General features: G+C 43.3%; 1 protein-coding gene across 1 annotated transcript in view; it reads left to right on the top strand.

The window, feature by feature from the left end:
- Nucleotides 1-2,526: 2,526 nt before the first annotated feature.
- LOC21399677 (WD repeat-containing protein 11) overlaps nt 2,527-21,015 on the top strand; it is a 40,840-nt gene continuing 22,351 nt past the window's right edge. The window contains exons 1-8 of the mRNA XM_024170315.1: nt 2,527-3,633; nt 4,059-4,545; nt 5,110-5,197; nt 5,381-5,562; nt 5,661-5,797; nt 6,968-7,034; nt 7,125-7,275; nt 7,394-7,502. Coding sequence (XP_024026083.1) covers nt 2,603-3,633; nt 4,059-4,545; nt 5,110-5,197; nt 5,381-5,562; nt 5,661-5,797; nt 6,968-7,034; nt 7,125-7,275; nt 7,394-7,502 — 2,252 coding nt within the window. The 5' untranslated portion in view covers nt 2,527-2,602. The remainder of the gene's footprint in view (nt 3,634-4,058; nt 4,546-5,109; nt 5,198-5,380; nt 5,563-5,660; nt 5,798-6,967; nt 7,035-7,124; nt 7,276-7,393; nt 7,503-21,015) is intronic.

Raw genomic sequence — 21,015 nt, 5'->3', positions numbered from 1 at the left:
CTATCTTATGGGCATATCTAATGCTAATGCTTTAGGATTTTGATTACATACTTATAGAAACCTAAGCCAATCTTGTATTCTTTGATTACTACCTTGAATCCAAACAATGTTATCTCTAATTCTTTTAATATGACATGACATTGATTTTAAATCAGATTTTACTATTAAATTAATTATATGACATGCACAACGTTGGTGAAATATATCATTATTACCGAATAAACTTAAATAATTTTTAAAAAGTTCTATTACTTTAGTATTTGCAGTAGCATTATCTAATGTTATGACCATTACTCTATCCCTTAAACTATATTCATCAATGGCAGATAAAATTGTATTATATATTAAATTGGCGGTATGTGATCTTACAACACATTTAAAACCTAATATTCTCTTATCTAAATCAAAACATTTATAATAATGTTCAGTTATAACTAAATAATCTTTGTTGGCAACGGCGGACTAAATATCAGCCGTTAACGTAACGCAACCACTAGTAGAGTGTAAAAGATTGATTAATGCTTCATTTTCTTGTTTATATAATTTTAATGCATCTTTCCTAAGAGTAGTTTTTGAAAAAAATTATGCATTAGGATTATGTACAATTTTAATATAATGCTGCAAATTTCTTTGTTCGGTAAAACTAAGTGGTTGATCTAATGTGGCTACTAATGGTGCCATTTCCATACGATCAACTTGCGGATCGTATTTCCAAGTGGTTAGACTGCCGGTTTGGCAGTCAAACGATAATTGTGTTTGGCAGAGATCAGGTCCGCCTCCTTGCTTTTGAAGACACTTTTCAGAGTGTTTTCTCAAGTGTGTAGTGTCGTGAATAGTGTTACCTTGTAATTTATCACCACAATATTTGCATTGAGCTATGTATTTAATGTTACCGTTATTGTTGACCTCATCGAATGTGTTGAAGTGCTCCCAAACTGTTGAGGTGCGCTTGCATTTCTTCTTAGAACTTGCAACACTTGCACTAGTACTTCCGCTTGCCTCTCCTCCACGCCCACCACCATTACGTCCATGACCTCTAGTACGTCCACCAGGGCTCGGAATTGTAGTTTCCTCAGCAACTCTTTCTGTAATTTGCGATTCCTGCGTTTGAAAAATATTAAGAAATTGCCATTTTTTTGATGTTAAATTGGGCATCAATAGGAATATCACCACCATAACCAGAAGAAGCCATTATGAAAAATAAGAGAGATTGAGAGCGCTTTGAGAGAGATTAAGAGAGACCGAGAGAGATTGAAGCGAGATTAAGAGAGATTTGAGTGATATTAAGAGAGATTTGAGAGAGGATTAGAGTTTTTGGGTGAGAAAAATGGTTGGGGGAGGGAGAGTATTTATAGAAAATTTTTTTGGCTCAAAAAACAAATTTTTTTCCCTCAAAAATTTGGTTCCAACGGTAACACACACTTTCGCCCGGTCGGGTCGGGTTCGGGCAAATTGGGCAACGGTAAGAAAAAGAGCCGTTGGGGTTGGGCAAATCGGGCAACGGTAAGAAAAAAGCCGTTGGGGTCGGGGCGGTGGTCGGGTCGGACAAAAAAGAGCCGTTGTGTTCAAAATTCGAGCAAAAATTGGGCTAATGGTAAAAAAAATTCGGGCACACTCAGGCAAAATTCGGGTAAAATTAGGTTACGCGGGAAAATTCAAAAAAAAAACCGACGGACGGCGGTGTTGACTTCTCTACTAGCGGCGGGCTACCGGGAATGGTGTTTTCTCAGGCTGCCCGAGCCTGAGCCTGGATAAAATGGTTGGACGGACGGTGAATGGTACCTGCCTGCCGTGTCTAAAAATTTTTGGGGTTCGGGCATACCCACCACCCGAAGTTTCAACACTAATCCACCCTCACCCCACTCCATTGTCATTCCTAATCGGCCACAATGGAAGATTCTATTAACCATCTGACAGAAACACGTTCCTAAATCTTAAGGGACTTTCTTTTCTTTACCTCGCTCTAAATTTTCTTTTCTCTTTTGTTTTTTAATGAGCCAAGGTCCATATAAATCCCAACAAAGAGTTTTGCTTACGCTAAAGCAGGTTATACGTTAGTTGGTGAAATTTTCCTTTTCAGACTGTAAGATCTAAATCCAACAATTAAAATTTCATACGTTATTGCGGTATTCTAGTTATGTCCTGAATTAAAATAAACTTTTATTGTAAATAAAATTCTACTCTTGAAAAACTAATAAATAATTTTTGATGAACTTTTCATTCTTAGATTAAGTAGATGTTTGGTTCATGGATTAAAATCATGTGATTAGAATTATTTTTAATTTACGTGTAATTTTTATGAGAGAAAATACTGTAATGAATCATAAATTATAATTCAAATAATGATTTGAATCCTCTAACCAAATATTTCTTAACTTATTAAAAAGGAAAATTAAAAATTTTCAGGTGGTGAAGTGACCACTTTTATCAGTTTCGTAGGTAAGAAGTGAACACGCCTTTGAACATTGAAGAGTTTGTCAAAAGGGGAAAAAAGAAATTAAAAGACGATGAACTACGAAGATTCAAGTTTAGACACTTAAGACAAGTCACGAAAGGACGTTTCCACTCCCACATCTCTATTGCCCGCGATTAAAAACCCAAAATGACTAGCCCGAGACCGGCAGCGGCGGCCATGGTCGTGGCGGCGCCGCCGTTGCCACAAGATTCCTGGGACAGCATGCTGCCGGGCCCACCGAGCCGGAGCAACTTCGGATCGGCCGACCTCAGCCCCTCCGGCCTCCTGGCCTTTGCCTCCGGCAGCTCCATCTCCGTCGTCGATTCCCGCTCAATGCAGCTCGTCTCCACCGTCCCCATGCCTCCTCCCACCACCTCCAATTCCTCCTCTTCTCTCTCCCCCTTCGTCACCGCCCTCCGCTGGACCCCACTCCCCCTCCGCCGCGATCTCCTCTCCACCGAGCCCTCCACCTCCCACCTCCTCCTCGCCGCCGCCGACCGCCAGGGCCGCATCGCCCTCGTCGACTTCCGCCTCCGCTCCCCTGTCCTCTGGCTCGAGTCCGATCCCGTTCGGTTAGGGATTCAGGACCTCTGCTGGGTCCAGGCAAGGTCCGACTCCTTCCTCCTCGCCGCGATCGCCGGTCCGTCTTCTCTCTCTCTTTTCAACACCTCCACCGGCCGATGCTTCTGGAAGTACGACGCCGGACCGGAGTTCCTCTCCTGCATTCGCCGGGATCCCTTCGATTCGCGCCATTTCTGCGTGATCGGACTCAAAGGATTTCTATTGTCCGTCAAGGTGTTGGGGGAGACCGAGAACGACGTCGTTATTAAGGAGTTACAGATTCGGACCGATTGCGCCGAGTTGCTGAAGCTGGAAAGGGACGCGGCGAATGGAGGATCTTCGTCTTCTTCTTCTTCTTCTTCATCATCGTCGCCGGCGTCGGCGGTTTTTCCGCTTTACATTGTGAAATTTGCGTTTTCGCCGCGGTGGAGGCATATCCTGTTCGTGACGTTTCCGAAGGAGCTGGTGGTGTTTGATTTGCGGTACGAAACGGTGCTCTTCTCCACTGCCTTGCCTCGCGGCTGCGGGAAGTTTCTCGACGTGTTGCCGGATCCGAACAATGAGTTTCTCTATTGTGCTCATCTGGACGGGAAGCTCAGTACATGGCGGCGAAAAGAGTAAGCATTCGTTGCATTATGAATGTAGTTAACGTAGTATTGAAGTATAGGAAATGCCGAACTGAATCATTTCACTTACCAAATTTTGCTGATCCAATTGTGAAAACATCGCCTGGTGGAAATCAATTATTTTGGTTCGTTGCTCAGGTGTATGTCTGGCAGTAAAATGTCTCGTGTTTCTGATTCTTAACCTTAAAAATAAAAAAAGTCATAACTAAACTGTTAAACTGGATTTAACATGTAGAGATTCTTTGAAATTAAGGCTCCTGAAAGAAACAAATTGTTAAATTTGAATGTAGGATGGGGATTATTTCTTGGCGGGTATGTTGTATTCGCTAGTTTAATGATGGTTGTTTATGCGATTGGGTTGTTGTACTTGAACCTTTTCTTTTTGAAGAATATGATTCAAGTTGCATATTTTATAGGGGAGAGCAGGCACACATAATGTGTTCGATGGAAGAGTTGATGCCCTCATTAGGCACATCTGTGCCTTCTCCTTCAGTTCTTGCTGCCGTAATCTGCCAGTCGGATTCCCCCTTGGAAAATGTTGGCAAGATTTATTCCAATGTACCTAATTCGCCTTTCCCGGTTGAGGATTTTGATAGTCCTTTTGATTTCTATGATGAGCCACTTCTCGTTTCCAAGACACACTTGATCTCCATTTCTGACGATGGGAAAATATGGAACTGGCTCTTGACCGCTGAAGGGGACGAAGATACTCAGAAGGAAGATATTAGCGTGGGAATGGTTGCTGATGCTAGTGAAATGCCTGTCTCAGGGGCAAATACTGATGGTACAAGCTCTTCAACAGAAGGACTTGCAACGGAAGCAGGCAAGAAGAGAGAGCATGTGACTGGTTGCAGAATTAGTGGTGCAAACTCCACCAGCAAGCAAGCAGATATGTCATTTAAGGTATGCCTGAAAATTACTCTTCATTTTTTTTTTTTTTTCAAATTTGGTTTTCATATGGCTTTGGTTTCTTGTGGGTTTCCTGATGAATATTCGTAGAAAATAGCCCTGAAGTCAATATACATATCTTCTTCAATGTAGAGTGATTGGTTGTTTGTTGTGGTTACATAGAACGTTTTTTAATTCGTACCTGGTTACAGTTTATACTAGAATGATTTGCTTGTCTTTTATTTTATTTTTTAAATGTTTATGTCTAACATCCAGCCGTGGTTTCCTTTGCTTACCTTTTCTTTTTCTCCAGTTTAGGCACTAGAAATGTAAAAACAGTAGATACGATGTCTTCTTTTATTAACTTGTTTGCTCTTGAGCAGAGATACTTTCTAACTATTCATTTTTTCAAAGAAATGATGGTATCTTTCATTAATACTAAATATATATATATATATATATATTGGTGATTTATGTTTGGATAGGGAGACAAACATTTTGTGAATTTTAATATCTGTCTTCATATTTATGTATCTTTAGGTTATTTATGTATGCTTACATGCCAAATAACTGATGCAGATTAGCTTAGTTGGGCAGCTTCAGCTTCTTTCATCACAAGTGACTATGCTAGCTGTACCATCACCTTCTTTAACAGCTACCTTGGCCCGTTAGTTCATCTTCTTGCTAATCTAAAAAATCTATTATCTACTATAGTCCATACATGTTGAATTCTCTTCTTTTTCCTGGGTTGAGTAACAGGATTTTCATATAATTTTGCTGTAAATTGTAATGATATGTTTGTGGAAATTTTCTGGAAGCTGTAATGCTGTGCAACTTGATTAATATAAAGGTGGGGGAAATCATCCCGCTACAGCTGTTCCATTGGTTGCTTTGGGAACTCAAAGCGGTATGATTGATATTGTTGATGTTTCGGCCAATGCCGTTGCTGCAAGTTTCTCTGTTCACAGTGGTATGGTTAGGGGATTACGATGGCTTGGAAATTCGAGGGTAGTTTCATTTTCGTATAGTCAGGTATATTGCTTTTTAGTTTGAATTTTGTCAATTGCTTGAATACACATGCACGCTTGTCATTATACTTGCTAGTGATATCATACCATTTGCGGAATCAGGTAAATGAGAAATCTGGAGGTTATATTAACAAGCTTGTTGTGACCTGTCTTAGAAGTGGCCTTAATAGACCATTCCGAGTACTACAAAAGCCAGAACGTGCACCCATAAGGGCTCTAAGGGCCTCTTCCTCTGGAAGGTAAACTTCAAAACTTTATAGGTATTTTGATTTATTCTCATTAATTTAACACCTTACGCCTCATCTTGAATTCTTCTTCAGAATCATATGGTTCCAGCTGTCAATTTGTTTGAATACTGATGCAACACCATCATAAATTGTTTTTGGCGTATTAATGGGTGCAGCTTTGACATTCTCGATTCTTTATTTATAATGTTTATAATAGTTTTGTTTTATGGATCTTTTTAAATTCTGTTACTTTTGAAATTCTATAGTTTGAGAAAATTGATGCATGTAGCCTTTGCACTCTACAAATAGATTTCCTATTTAAACTCGATGGATACTGTAAATTCTGGTGCTTTTCATATATTCATATATATTATATTGTAGCAACCCATGGGATGTTGGTTGGAATGCTCAAGTCTTTGGTTGCTCCACAATGTCTATGGTTCGAACCACCTCATGGGTATCTACATGGCAAAAGTCATAGTTTCCTGCTTTCTAAAGATTGTAGGGTTTGGCAGAGGGCTCCAGTTTCTAACTTTGGCCTCACGAAGTAGGCTCAAGGGGTTTCTGGGTGTCAAAAAGAAAAAAAAAAAGTGTATATATATATTGTAGCATATATATTTTGTTTAAACAAAGGTCTTAAATGAATCTTGAACTGGACAATGGAATTAAAATTGTACATTTTTCACATGGTATGTAGCTAAGGTAGTAGGGTGGATGAAACCATTTATTATAATTTTCTGTTTTGCCTACAAACATCCAACTGACTGCACCAAAGGGGGAAACAAAAAAAATGAATTAAGATATACTTGGCAGTGTTTGAAAATATTTTTACAGACGGAAATAATTCTCGATAGCAGAAATATTATACATTGGCTTTGAGAGACAGTTCCAGAAAACTCTATAAAATAATTGCCTGTGTAGGCTTGGCAGAAATATCTTGGGTCATTTTCTTGTGCATTCCTTATATTTTCCCTGACTAGTAAATGGTTACATGGATGGGTTGTTGTAGTATTGCTTTCAACTTCCATCTAGTAATCCTTCCCCTCTTCTTGCAAAATCTTACTAGAACTTCAGTTATTTACAGGTCTTGAACTACACAATGATTCATTGTAACATGTCAAAGGGGTATTTAATATGTATTTGTATGAATGAATAATAAGTATGTTATTAACAATTTTGCAGGTACCTGTTAGTTTTGTTTCGCGATGCACCAGTAGAAGTTTGGGCAATGACTAAAAGTCCTATTATGGTAAATCTGTTGATACTTTTGTCATCTTCCCTTTTATTCCACTTCAATATACTATATTCTTGGTATTTATTATGCTTATGTCTCATGTAGCTTAGATCATTAGCACTTCCATTTACGGTATTGGAATGGACCCTTCCAACAGTTCCACGGCCTGGTCAAAATGGACCTGCTAGGCCATCATTGTCATCCTCCAAAGATCATCCATCTGGGGAAGCAGATCGGGCATCTTCAACAGACTCCAGTGAGCTTGTTACTTGATATGCTCACATATTATCCAGAAGCATTACTTTTCTGTGTTGTTAATAGTTCTACTAGGCACTCTATTTGTTGAAGTATTTAAGAAGTGTTTCTGAATACAGAGACCTCGGATGGATCTCAAGATGAAAGTTCTGAGAGCTTTGCATTTGCACTTGTAAATGGTGCTCTTGGTGTTTTTGAGGTTCAAGGACGAAGAATCCGTGATTTCAGGTATTACTTTGTATCAATATAAACTTGGTGTATTGTTGTTGTGATTGTCTGGCGTGACAAAAAGATGTAGAAAAAGGGCAATGATCAACCACGGTCCATAGAAGGTTGTGTCTTATGCTGAAAGATTAAGATCAACCTCAAAAGACTACCCTCTTTCATAAAATAATTTGAAGGAATTAAATAAAAGGGTACCAGATGTGAGTGAAAGAAGGGTTGAAATGGCAACTCCGAGTTGGCCTAACAGCCACTCATACTTCTCAGCCACCTGTGGATTGGCAATGACGTAGTCATCACCTAAAACCGCATGCTCGTTAAACTTTCCTGGGTATGCTGATAGCTTTACTGCCAACCAAACCACATAGTGGTGGGACTAAAAGGGCAAAGTGAACAATTTATGTCCCAAAAAATAAGTGCAAGATTCTCGGATGATATTTTCTTAAACTATAAGTACCATTTTAATATTGTCCAAATAACGAGTTATCAGGCTCCTTCCAAATCTCACTGTCGGTAAATTAGGAAACTATGAGCTGTGGAATAGTTGTATGGCTATATGACCGGATATTAGGAGATGGAGAATCTGGATTTTAGGAGAGGATATTTGACTTTGTATTGTTTCCTTATTTACAGACTTTGTTTCTCTGTTTTAGGGATTAGATTAGACCTCACTAAGTCTATATAATCCCTGTACAATTTCTCTGAAACTATGAAGGAATAAAAGAATTTTTCTATCCTCCATTGCTTACATGGTATCAGAGCCACGTCTCTTTCTTGAAAAATCAACTTTCCAATCCTTCATCCGCAGCCTTTCAATTCCCTCTTTTCTCTTATTTCCGCAGTCTAAATGGATTATAGACTAGCAATGACTGGCCAAAAAAGAGACTCTGCAGCGGGTGATAGTCCAAGTGCAGTGAGTTCTGGTGTGTTAGGCCTCTGGTGAGGAAAGTGTATGCGAGAAGGGCCAAGAAGGGAAAGGGGGTGGGCCCAGAACTAAATGAAGTGGGCCAGCCAAGGGACGTTGGAAGCCCACCTGGGGAACCGGGAATGGACGGTTAGTGCCTGAGTGATATTAGGGGAGTATGGTGGCAGAGGGAAGGGATCGTGAATTATGTGCATGAGTTGCTGCCTGGGAGTCTGGGGATTACTCGAAAATTCACCATTATCTTATTTTCTTGCATTATGTTTTTCTTCTTCTTTCTTCATTAAATTCCAGGGCCTTCCATGAGCCTTGAGTTGTAATGATCAATTTCATGCAATAAAAATACGTTGAGTTGGATCCAGGATTATCAATTTGTTGACAGACTCTTAGCTAAACTCCTAGGACCCTATCATTTGGTATCAGAGCAGATGATCCACGGCTCATACTTTGCCGGCGGTGAGTAACCCAGGTCACGTCTCTAGCTTGGAAGGAAGCCTCGAGTCGATCAGAGAAAACCGTTCAACTGATGGGGGCGATCGTGGACCACGTACCTCAGTTGCAGGAGGATGTCTTAGCCTTAGGAGCCCAGATTGGCGATGTTCAAGGGGCCCTCCACCGACTGGAGACCTTGATCGGTCGCCGACTGGAGGCCCAACCACCAGTACCCCTGCGACGGGAGCAGGGACGAGACTGGGACCGACAGGGTCTGGCCGATTCGCCAGACAGGGTCTGGCCGATTCGCCAGACAGGGGCTGCGGAAGGATGGACCATCGGGGAAGACAACTTGAACTTCCGATCTTCCAAGGGGAAGATCCGTACGACTGGGTATTTCGGGCGGAGCGCTATTTCGCCATTAATGGCGTCGAGGAGGAGGAGAAGGTTCTGGCGGCCTCGGTATGCATGGAAGGCAGGGCTCTCGGATGGTTTCAGTGGCTGGATTCACAAGACCCGTTCACCGACTGGCGAGATTTGAAGGCAGCGATTCTCCACCGATTCAGCCGCGCGAAGGACGGCGACCCGACGGAGCGGCTGATGGCGTTGCGGCAGGATAGCTCGGTGATGGAATTCCGCGACTGGTTTGAAGCTCTGGTTGCTCCCATGCGAGGTATTCCTGAACCAATCTTTAGGGGGGCTTTCCTTAATGGGCTTCGTGAGGATGTAAGGGTTGAGGTTAAGTTACATCGGCCCAATAACCTCCAGGAGGCGATGGATCTGGCCCAACAAATTGAGGAACGGAATGAGGCCATAGAGAGGCTTCGGAAGGGGAGACTGGGCCGAGGATGGAGGTCGGAGGGGTTGGGTGTTAATGATCGAGCGTATTCCTCATTAGGGTTTTCTGGGAACTCCCTTCAGTCCAACCAGGGGAAGGAGCAGAGTCCTTCCCAAAAGGCTCGGGGGTGGCCACCGCAAGCCGCAGGATTGTCAGAGGGAGGGGGGCAGGCTTCAAGCGCCTTACTGAGGAGGAGATCCAACGGTAGAGGGCTAAGGGGCTGTGTTTTCGGTGTGACGAGAAATTCGGTCTGGGTCACTGATGTAAGAATCGGCAATTACAGGTGCTATTGTTGGCGGAGGAGGAAGAGGAAGGAGACGAGGAGTTGGTGGTGGAGGAGGAGCCTACAACCGAGGAGATAGAGGGTGTGGCGGGTCTCTCGCTGAACTCTCTAATGGGGATTTCGTCCTCCAATACCATGAAGTTGGTGGGAACTCTGGGGGACCGAGAGGTAGTGGTGTTAGTTGACAGCGGAGCTTCCCACAATTTTTTGTCACAGAAAGTCGTGAGGGAGATGCGGATTCCGTTGACAGCCACGGGGGGTTATGGCATCCAGGTAGGAAATGGTGCCTGCTTCCGCTAGCAGGGGGTGTGTAAGGGGGTGGAACTGAGAATCTAGGGACCCGTTTGAGTTGGGGTGCGCTGAGGTGGTACTTGGGGTGTCTTGGCTGCGAACGCTGGGGGAAGTAAGGGTTGATTGGTAGAAGTTCACGATGAAGTTCAGAACGGAAGAAGTATGGACCTGCCTGAAGGGGGACCCGACCCTGAGCTTGGAACAAGTATGCCTTCGCACCCATAGAGAAGTGGTTGGGGCTTTGTTGGAAATTTATTCGCTAGAAGGAGAGGATAGGGGCAATCCAGGGGACAGTGAGCCTGACTCTGTTCAGGGGGTCTTGGCTCGGTTCCCTGAGGTGTTCAAGACACCTGAAGGGTTGCCACCTACGCGCGGGAGGGATCACCATATCACCCTCAAACCGGGAGCAGAACCGCCTAACATTAGGCTGTACCGCTATCCACAAGCGCAGAAGAGTGAGATTGAGAGGCTGGTCACAGAGATGTTGGCCTCGGGGATTATTCGGCCAAGTAGTAGCCCTTTCTCAAGCCCGGTTCTGTTAGTCAGGAAAAAGGACGGGAGTTGGCGCTTTTGCGTCGACTACCAAGCTCTCAACCAGCTCACGGTGCCGGACAAGTTTCCAATCCCCATTATCAACGAGCTGCTGGATGAATTGCATGGGGCTGCCGTGTTTTCTAAGTTGGACCTAAGGGCCGGATACCACCAAATTCGGGTTAGGGAGTTCGATGTGGAGAAAACTGCATTACGCACGCACGAAGGGCATTATGAATTTCTGGTCATGCCGTTTGGCCTGACTAACGCTCCTGCCACATTCCAGGCCCTCATGAACAGGGTCTTTCAGCCATACTTGCGCCGGTTTGTTTTGGTCTTTTTCAACGATATTCTAGTCTATAGCCGAACGTGGGAAGACCATCATGAGCATCTCACCACGGTCTTGGAGGTTCTGAGGAGGGAACGGTTGTTTGCCAACTGTAAGAAATGTTCATTCGGGTAGCAGCGGTTAGAATACTTAGGCCATGTCATCTCAGCAGCCGGGGTAGCAGTTGATCCGGCCAAGGTGAAAGCTATATTGTCGTGGCCCACACCAAAAAATGTCCGCGGGGTTCGGGGATTTCTGGGGTTGGCGGGTTATTATAGGCGCTTCGTTCAAAATTTTGGGCATTTGGCACGACCGTTGACCGACCTACTCAAGCGGGGGGAGTTCAAATGGACTGAGGACGCCACCGCCGCTTTCGAGGCACTCCACAAGCAATGACTACCCTCCCCGTTTTGGCAATGCCAGATTTCGCGAAGCCATTCGTGGTCGAAACGGACGCCTCGGGCACTGTCTTAGGGGCGGTGTTGATGCAACAGGGCAGGCCTATTGCCTAGTTCAGTAAGGAACTATCGGGCACCACACAGTTTCGTTCTGTGTATGAATGCGAACTCATGGCAGTGGTCTTGGCGGTACAGAAATAGCGCCATTATTTGCTCGGGAGACACTTCGTGGTGTGAACCGATCAGCAGAGCCTGTGGTTCCTGATGGACCAGCGGCTTTTACCCCCGGAGCACCTTCGCTGGGCCATTAAGCTTTTCGGATACGACTTTGAGTTGCAATACAAGCAGGGAGCATCGAATCGCGTAGCGGATGCCTTGTCCCGGCGCGAGGAAGACACATAGTTGGGTTTAGTTGCATTGTCCGTTCCCCAGTTCCTGAATTGGGACGAGATTCGGCAGGACCAGCGTCTTGATGGGGACTGTGCGGCATTGATCAGAAAGTTGGAATAGGGTGAGGGGGTGGCACCTGGATTTTCACTCCATGAGGGCCTGTTGTGCTATCGCGGCAGGGTAGTATTACCGCAACATTCCCCTTGGATAGGTCGGATGCTTCATGAGGTCCACGACTCGACCTTGGGTGGACACTCCGGGTTTCTGCGCACTTATAAGCGAGTGGCTAGTAACCTGTTTTGGTGAGGAATGAAGAGGGACATACGCCAGTACGTGGCTGACTGCCCCATTTGTCAGCGTTCCAAGTCGGATGCGCTGGTCCCCGCAGGCCTGCTACAGCCACTGCCTATTCCATAGAGGATATGAGAGGATATCTCCATGGACTTCTTATGTGGTCTGCCACGGTCGCAGGGGGCTAATACCATCTTGGTCGTCGTGGATAGGCTGTCCAAATATGCCCATTTCCTGCCATTGTCTCATCCATTCACAGCCAAGAAAGTGGCTGAGTTGTTTCTGCGTGAGGTGGTGCAGCTCCATGATCTATTGTCACTAATCGAGACCCGCTTTTCATGAGCCTTTTCTGGCGCGAACTGTTCCGTATGCAGGGCACAAAACTGAGCCGCAGTTCGGCTTATCACCCCGAGTCGGATGGGCAAACAGAGGTCGTAAACAGGTGCCTGGAAGTGTATCTCTGTTGCTTCGCAAGTGACACGCCTCGTTTGTGGTCGCAGTACTTGCCGTGGGTTGAATTCTGGTTCAACACCAATTTTAATGCATCTGCCAAGCATTCTCCCTTTCAGGTGGTCTACGGCTGTGATCCTCCCACAATTCACCGGTTTCAAGACTCCTCTTCAGCTGTGGAAGATGTCAACCAGCAGCTTCAGCAGCGGAATGAGCTCTTGGATGTCCTAAAAGGGCATCTCGTGGTGGCAAAGCAGCGTATGAAGAAGTTTGCCGATGTGCATCACAGGGAACTCTCCTTTGGACCTGGAGACTGAGTCCTTCTGAAACTCAAGCCTTATCGCCTCAAATCCTTGGCACGGAAGCCGAATGAGAAGCTCGCCCCTTAGTTTTATGGACCCTTTGAGGTTTTGGAGAAGATCGGAGAAGTTGCCTATCACCTCTCGCTACCGGCGGACGCGAGGATACATCCTGTTTTTTCACGTATCCCAGCTTAAGCCATTCAAGGGCATGGACTCAACGTGTCAGCCTCTTCCGCCTCAACTTTCAGACGAGCTGGAACTACAAGCCGAGCCTTCGAATGTCGTCCGGGGTCGGTGGTCACCCTTCGGCGGGAAGCTTGTGGCTGAAATTTTGGTGCAATGGAAGGGCTTGCAGGATTGGGAGGCCACATGGGAGCTCTTGGACGTGTTTCAGGCGCAGTTCCCTGACTTCAACCTTGGGGACAAGGTCGTCTTCGGGGGGGAGTGATGTTAGGCCTCTGGTGAGGAAAGTGTATGTGAGAAGGGCCAAGAAGGGAAAGGTGGTGGGCCCAGAACTAAATGAAGTGGGCCAGCCAAGGGACGTTGGAAGCCCACCTGGGGAACCGGGAATGGACGGTTAGTGCCTGAGGGATATTAGGGGAGTATGGTGGCAGAGGGAAGGGATTGTGAATTCTGTGCATGAGTTGCTGCCTGGGAGTCTGGGGATTACTCGAAAGTCCACCATTATCTTATTTTCCTGCATTATGTTTTTATTCTTCTTTCTTCGTTAAATTCCAGGGCCTTCCATGAGCCTTGAGTTGTAATGATCAATTTCATGCAATAAAAATACGTTGAGTTGGATCTGGGATTATCAATTTGTTGACAGACTCTTAGCTAAACTCCTAGGACCCTATCACGGTGCCTCATCAGAGAATGTGCAATCGGGTTCAAGAGGGCTAGCAGTTAGTGGAGGAGCAAAGAATAGTGTTGACGATTTCTTTAGTTCAAGCATGTCCTTCCAATTGACCACCCATAAACTAAATGGCCGGAACTACTTGGAGTGGGCTCAATCGGTGAAGCTTGCTATTGATGGTAGAGGGAACTTTGGCCATTTGACCGGGGAAATCACAAGACTGGCTGCAGGTGACCGAAACATGGTAGCGTGGAGATCTGAGAACTCTCTTGTCCCAGCTTGGTTGATTAACTCGATGGAACCAGCCATTGGAAAGCCACATATGTTTCTGCCAACAGCCAAGGATGTCTGGGAGGCTGTACGTGAGATGTACTCGGATATTGAGAACTCATCTCAGATTTTTGAGTTGAAGACTAAGCTATGGAAGGCTAAACAAGGAGATAGAAATGTTACAGTGTTCTACAATGAACTTGTAACCTTGTGGCAGGAGTTAGACCTATGCTATGAAGACGAATGGGAGTGCCCAAATGACAGCATCCGGCACAAAAAAGGGAAGAGAATGACCGTGTTTATGTCTTTCTTACAGGGTTAAATTAAGATTTAGATGAGGTTAGAGGCCGGATTTTGGGGAGAAAGCCGTTGCCATCCATTCGAGAAGTTTTCTCAGAAGTTAGAAGAGAGGAAAAGAGGCGGAAAGTGATGATTGGGAAAATTGAATCGGAGGCAGAAGGTTCTGCACTTCTGTCCAAAGGGGCCACGGCTAAAGGAGAGGAAAAGAATAGCAAAACGAAGCCTTGGTGTGATCATTGTAAATGACATGGCATACTCGGGAGACATGCTGAAAAATTCATGGTAAACCAAACAATTGGAAGAAAAAAACACCTGGAGATAACCGTGCCTCTCAAGCTAATGTTTCTGAATCAAGGACCGAACCGAAGCTACCTTTGGAATGCCGTCGTTTCTCAAAATCTCAATAATTCAAATCCTTCTTGTTCTCTGGTTCAGAAAGGTAATCCCTTGTTTTTCACGTATCCCAGCTTAAGCCATTCAGGGGCATGGATGCGACATGTCAGCCTCTTCTGCCTCAACTTCCGGATGAGCTGGAACTACAAGTCGAGCCTTGGAAAGTCGTCAAGGGTCGGTGGTCACCCTTAGGTGGGAAGCGTGTGGCTGAAATTTTGGTGCAGTGGAAGGGCTTGTAGGATTGGGAGGCCACATGGGAGCTCTTGGACGTGTTTCAGGCGCAGTTCCCTGACTTCAACCTTGGGGACAAGGTCGTCTTCGGGGGGGAGTGATGTTAGGCCTCTGGTGAGGAAAGTGTATGTGAGAAGGGCCAAGAAGGGAAAGGTGGTGGGCCCAGAACTAAATGAAGTGGGCCAGCCAAGGGACGTTGGAAGCCCACCTGGGGAACCGGGAATGGACGGTTAGTGCCTGAGGGATATTAGGGGAGTATGGTGGCAGAGGGAAGGGATTGTGAATTCTGTGCATGAGTTGCTGCCTGGGAGTCTGGGGATTACTCGAAAGTCCACCATTATCTTATTTTCCTGCATTATGTTTTTATTCTTCTTTCTTCGTTAAATTCCAGGGCCTTCCATGAGCCTTGAGTTGTAATGATCAATTTCATGCAATAAAAATACGTTGAGTTGGATCTGGGATTATCAATTTGTTGACAGACTCTTAGCTAAACTCCTAGGACCCTATCACGGTGCCTCATCAGAGAATGTGCAATCGGGTTCAAGAGGGCTAGCAGTTAGTGGAGGAGCAAAGAATAGTGTTGACGATTTCTTTAGTTCAAGCATGTCCTTCCAATTGACCACCCATAAACTAAATGGCCGGAACTACTTGGAGTGGGCTCAATCGGTGAAGCTTGCTATTGATGGTAGAGGGAACTTTGGCCATTTGACCGGGGAAATCACAAGACTGGCTGCAGGTGACCGAAACATGGTAGCGTGGAGATCTGAGAACTCTCTTGTCCCAGCTTGGTTGATTAACTCGATGGAACCAGCCATTGGAAAGCCACATATGTTTCTGCCAACAGCCAAGGATGTCTGGGAGGCTGTACGTGAGATGTACTCGGATATTGAGAACTCATCTCAGATTTTTGAGTTGAAGACTAAGCTATGGAAGGCTAAACAAGGAGATAGAAATGTTACAGTGTTCTACAATGAACTTGTAACCTTGTGGCAGGAGTTAGACCTATGCTATGAAGACGAATGGGAGTGCCCAAATGACAGCATCCGGCACAAAAAAGGGAAGAGAATGACCGTGTTTATGTCTTTCTTACAGGGTTAAATTAAGATTTAGATGAGGTTAGAGGCCGGATTTTGGGGAGAAAGCCGTTGCCATCCATTCGAGAAGTTTTCTCAGAAGTTAGAAGAGAGGAAAAGAGGCGGAAAGTGATGATTGGGAAAATTGAATCGGAGGCAGAAGGTTCTGCACTTCTGTCCAAAGGGGCCACGGCTAAAGGAGAGGAAAAGAATAGCAAAACGAAGCCTTGGTGTGATCATTGTAAATGACATGGCATACTCGGGAGACATGCTGAAAAATTCATGGTAAACCAAACAATTGGAAGAAAAAAACACCTGGAGATAACCGTGCCTCTCAAGCTAATGTTTCTGAATCAAGGACCGAACCGAAGCTACCTTTGGAATGCCGTCGTTTCTCAAAATCTCAATAATTCAAATCCTTCTTGTTCTCTGGTTCAGAAAGGTAATCATCTCATAGCGTCTTGTTTCAGTGTCAATTCAAAAGATTCTTGGATAATCAATTCTGGAGCAACGGATCATATGACCGGATCATCAGAATTTTTTTCTTCATATAACCCTTGTGCAGGAAATCAAAAAGTCAAAATAGCATATGGTTCTTTCTCAGCAGTAGCCGGGAAAGGATCAATTGTTATTTCTCCTTCTTTGACACTCCATAATGTTTCTTCATGTCCCCAAGTTATCATGTCATTTGTTGTCGATCAGTAAAATAACCGTTGATCAAAAGTGTTAGGCTAATTTTTCCTCTTCCGGTTGTCAATTTCAGGATTTGATCACGGGGAAGACGATTGACAATGCTAAGCAAGTTGAAGGTCTATATCTCCTTGAAGATGGATATGACTTGAATAGGCAATCCCAGAGAACTTGTCTCAATTCCTAATGAGAATAAAATTATGTTATGGCATTTTAGGTTAAGACATCCAAGTTTTTATTATTTGAGACATTTATTTCCAAAGTTGTTTTTGAATAAAAATCCATCTTCATTTCAATGTGAAATTTGTGAACTTGCCAAGCATCATCGCACTTACTTTCCGGCACAACCCTATAAGGCCACAAAACCGTTTTCTGTAATTCATAGGGATGTGTGGGAACCTTCAAGAATAAAAACAATCACTGGAAAAAGATGGTTCATCACATTCATTGATGACCATACTCGGATCACATGGGTGTTTTTACTCCATGAAAAATCGGAAGCTGAAAATGTGTTTAAAAACTTTTATAAAATGATTCAAACACAGTTTCAAACTCAGATTTAAGTTTTCAGAAGTGACAATGGCAAAGAGTATTTCAATGAGATTCTAGTGGATTTTTTCGGGCAAAATGTTATTGTTCACCAAAGCTCATGCAACAACACTCCACAACAAAATGGAGTTGTTGAGAGGAAAAATAAACACCATCTAGAGGTAACAAGGTCTTTAATGCTTTCTAATAATGTTCCTAAATATTTATGGGGTGAAGCTGTTCTCACATCTACATATCAGATTAATAGAATGCCTTCGAAAATTTAAAATTTCAAACCCCTTTAAATTGTTTTAAGGAACATTTTCTTCCTCTCGGCTCTCCCATGATCTTCCCCTTAAAGTCTTTGATTGTACTGCATTTGTACACATTCATGACGTCAATTGCGGAAAACTTGATCCAAGAGCAAGAAAATGTGTTTTTGTTGGTTATCCTTCGACTAAAAAAGGGTACAAATGTTTTGATCCAATATCCAAAATTTTTTTTATCTCCATGGATGGCACCTTCTTTGAAGACAAATCCTTTTTTAAAACTCATCTTCAGGGGGGAGACATTTAGTGAAGATTCTTCGTCTTTTAATTTGTTATTGGAAGATTTTTTACCCGATAAAAAAGAAAAAAACGATGAATCTGAGACCATGGTAAACATTAAAAATGAAGATACCTCAAATAATGGGAATCAACCTTCTGTGCCATTACAATATCAAACTCAAGAAGGAAGCGAGATATGTGCGAAACAAGATGGACTTCGCTTTAAAGGGAAAGTCTATTTGAGGAAATATCTAGGACAACAGAAAATGACCGACAACTTGGAGCATGGCCAGAATCTAACCTAGGAACAAATCCAAAGGGTGAAAATCAGTCAGGTAAGTCTAGTCCTATTCTTATTGAGTCTGAGTCTTCTGAACCGAGTTCTATTCTAGAGTCAAAAGAAAATTTGAATCTTCCCATTGCTCTTAGAAAAGACACTAGGATGTGTACTAAACATCCATTGTATACATTTTTATCCTATGAGAGTCTGTCTCCATCATTTCGGGCATTTACCTCAAAATTGTCTTGTGTTGCAATTCCAAAGAATATACAGGATGCTCTAGAAGTTTTTGAGTGGAGGGTGGCAGTCCTTGAGGAGATGAGAGCTCTTGAGAAGAATAAAACTTGGGAGAAAGTGGATCGTCCAGAAGGGAAAATACCAGTTGGGTGTAAATGGGTGTTCATCGTGAAGTTAGGGTTGGCAATTCGTGTTTGTGTGTCGTGTTCGGGCCGACACGATTATAGTAAACACGAACACGACACGATTAATAAACGTGTCAGAAACCCAAACACGAACACGAAACGCTAATAACACGGTTAACACGACACGATACACGAACACGATTACTAAACGGGCTGTGGTGGGTCGACACAAAAAAACACGTTTATGACCCGTTTATGACCCAACTAGCAAAAATAGTGTAATTTTATATTGCATTCAGAACTAATATTAATTGACTACTGTTGCAAATAATTTTGACTATGCTTGCAAGTGCACAAGTCGTACAAGTAATAAGGTGGTCCGAAGACCGATATCGTCCCACGAGGATTGACATTAAGAATGTAAACTAACTATTGTGAATATCATATCTTAACTTTATCTAAGCGATCAAATTTAGATGTGATGAACTCAAAGAAAAACTAAAATAAAGGAAAACTAAATCAAAAGGAAAGATGGTAGTAATTAATAACACATGCTGAAATTAAAACGGAAAATCAATATAATGAAAATGCTAGGGTCTTGACTTCACTCTATTGTGATTATGTTTCTCCGTAGTAATGTGCCTAACCTAACTCAACGTTCTCAAGAACCTAGAGTGCTGTGTATCCTTATACCCTCTCTCGAGTGCCGCATAAAGAATGTGTAGGTGATCTCAAGCCTATATCTCTATACAACTATTCATCCCTACCTTCATTAAGTTCCACTCTAGAAACAATTCCTGGAATTCCACTTCTCAATTTCACAACCTAAAATTGTTTCGGTTACCTAGGCAATGTTTATCTCTCGATCTCACACCAACCTAAGTTGTTCTATCCGTTTCTTGATTGCTTGAACGTTCCCCTCTCGAGTATTAATCCTCACAATAAAAATCTGCCCAATTCAAAATCTCATAAAGCATAGCAATATGTAAATCATAGATTTAGCAGCAATAATTCAAAATAGAACACGAAAGAAACGAAGAGCTTTAATTAAATGCACATTAAAACGTCGAAACAATAATCACAAATAGAGATTCATCTAAACCCTAACAAATAAGAAAATTAGCCACACATCATGTGGTTCACAATCTCAAAATAATATTCAAAACTCAGAAAAATACAAGAAGAAAGATAAGAAGAGAATGAAGAACGCTTGGAATTCTTGAAGAATCGCTGCAATTTCCCTCGAATCCTCTCCGATTCAGTTTTTCTTCTTTTGCAAACCCTTTTTCTCCTCCTCCCCTTTAGCTTTCGGCCTCTCCTCCCTATATTCCATGTCCAACCCATCCCCAAGAAGCTAATTCTCACTTTCCATAAAAGTTCCTGTCTCAAACTAGGGCAAAACGCGTATTTCTAATAAAATCGGGTAAATCAGGCGACATATCCCCTAGAATAGGCGACATATCGCCTAAAGGAGGCGACATATCTCCAGAAAGGAGGCGACATATCGCATCCCTCTCTGGTCCTTCGCACAGGTTTGCTCGATTTTGCTCCTTTTCGAGTTGCATCGCCATCTGAAGGCGCCATATCGCCTCGTTCTCTGTCTTTTTGATCCAAAATGCCTCAAAACTCAGCGATTTCACCCTTTCCTACACACTCAAGGGAAAGTCATCAAATCCACATAACAACTTGAGAAAAAACACGCCAAAACTAGCTAAAGGAGTAACGAATGAGTGCATAAATTACGCACTCATCACACCCCCAAACTTGAACGGCTGCTTGTCCTCAAGCAGAAAAAACCTAATATAAAACAAAACACACAAAGGGAAATGGACAAAAGAACACAAAACGACACAACCTAAAATAACAAACTAAAAAAAAAACAAAAGAAATAGAAATGAACCGACTGAGAGTGTAAACATAGAGCTCAGGCATATAATCTCAAGTTACCAAATACCTCTGCACCCACCCAACATGTGAATCTGGAAAAGGACTAGAATTTCAACCTTCAATACTCAACTTCTAACACTGTCATCTCCGTGTAAGTGTGTGCAAATCATCTCTACAAGACCTAAACACAAATGTGGCTCATGTATATCAAGACAAATCGCATGATAAACATTAAAACAGAACGACCATAGGCTCACCCGTCTGACTCATCTCCACTAATGTAGGTCAAATGTCATGGAGATCAAGAGGACTTTACTCGGCTTGTAACCTTAGGCTGGGGTGAAGGATAGATGAGAATTGGAGAAAGAAAATCAGACTCACCCTAAACAAGCGCGGTGGCAATAATAGACTCCTCCGTTCACCGAACCGAAACCAATGCCCTTTACTTCTAGATTCGCCTCTTCACCTTCGAATGTAACGTCCATAAACACTATCCCCCACTATGATTGATCCCCAAACATGAATTCTTTTTTTTTTGTTTTTTTTTTTAAACACAAAGTCAAATTCGCATTTAGAACGGCGAGGGATGAATATAAAGGTTCAAGGACGGTCTCAGAAAACTCCTCACTTAACGACTCTCGCTGGCCA

The sequence above is a fragment of the Morus notabilis genome, unplaced genomic scaffold (genome assembly GCF_000414095.1).
Source record: "Morus notabilis unplaced genomic scaffold, ASM41409v2 Scaffold397, whole genome shotgun sequence".
Taxonomy (NCBI): domain Eukaryota; kingdom Viridiplantae; phylum Streptophyta; class Magnoliopsida; order Rosales; family Moraceae; genus Morus; species Morus notabilis.
Note: the sequence above shows the minus strand (reverse complement) of the source record. Positions and strands in the feature narration are given on the sequence as shown.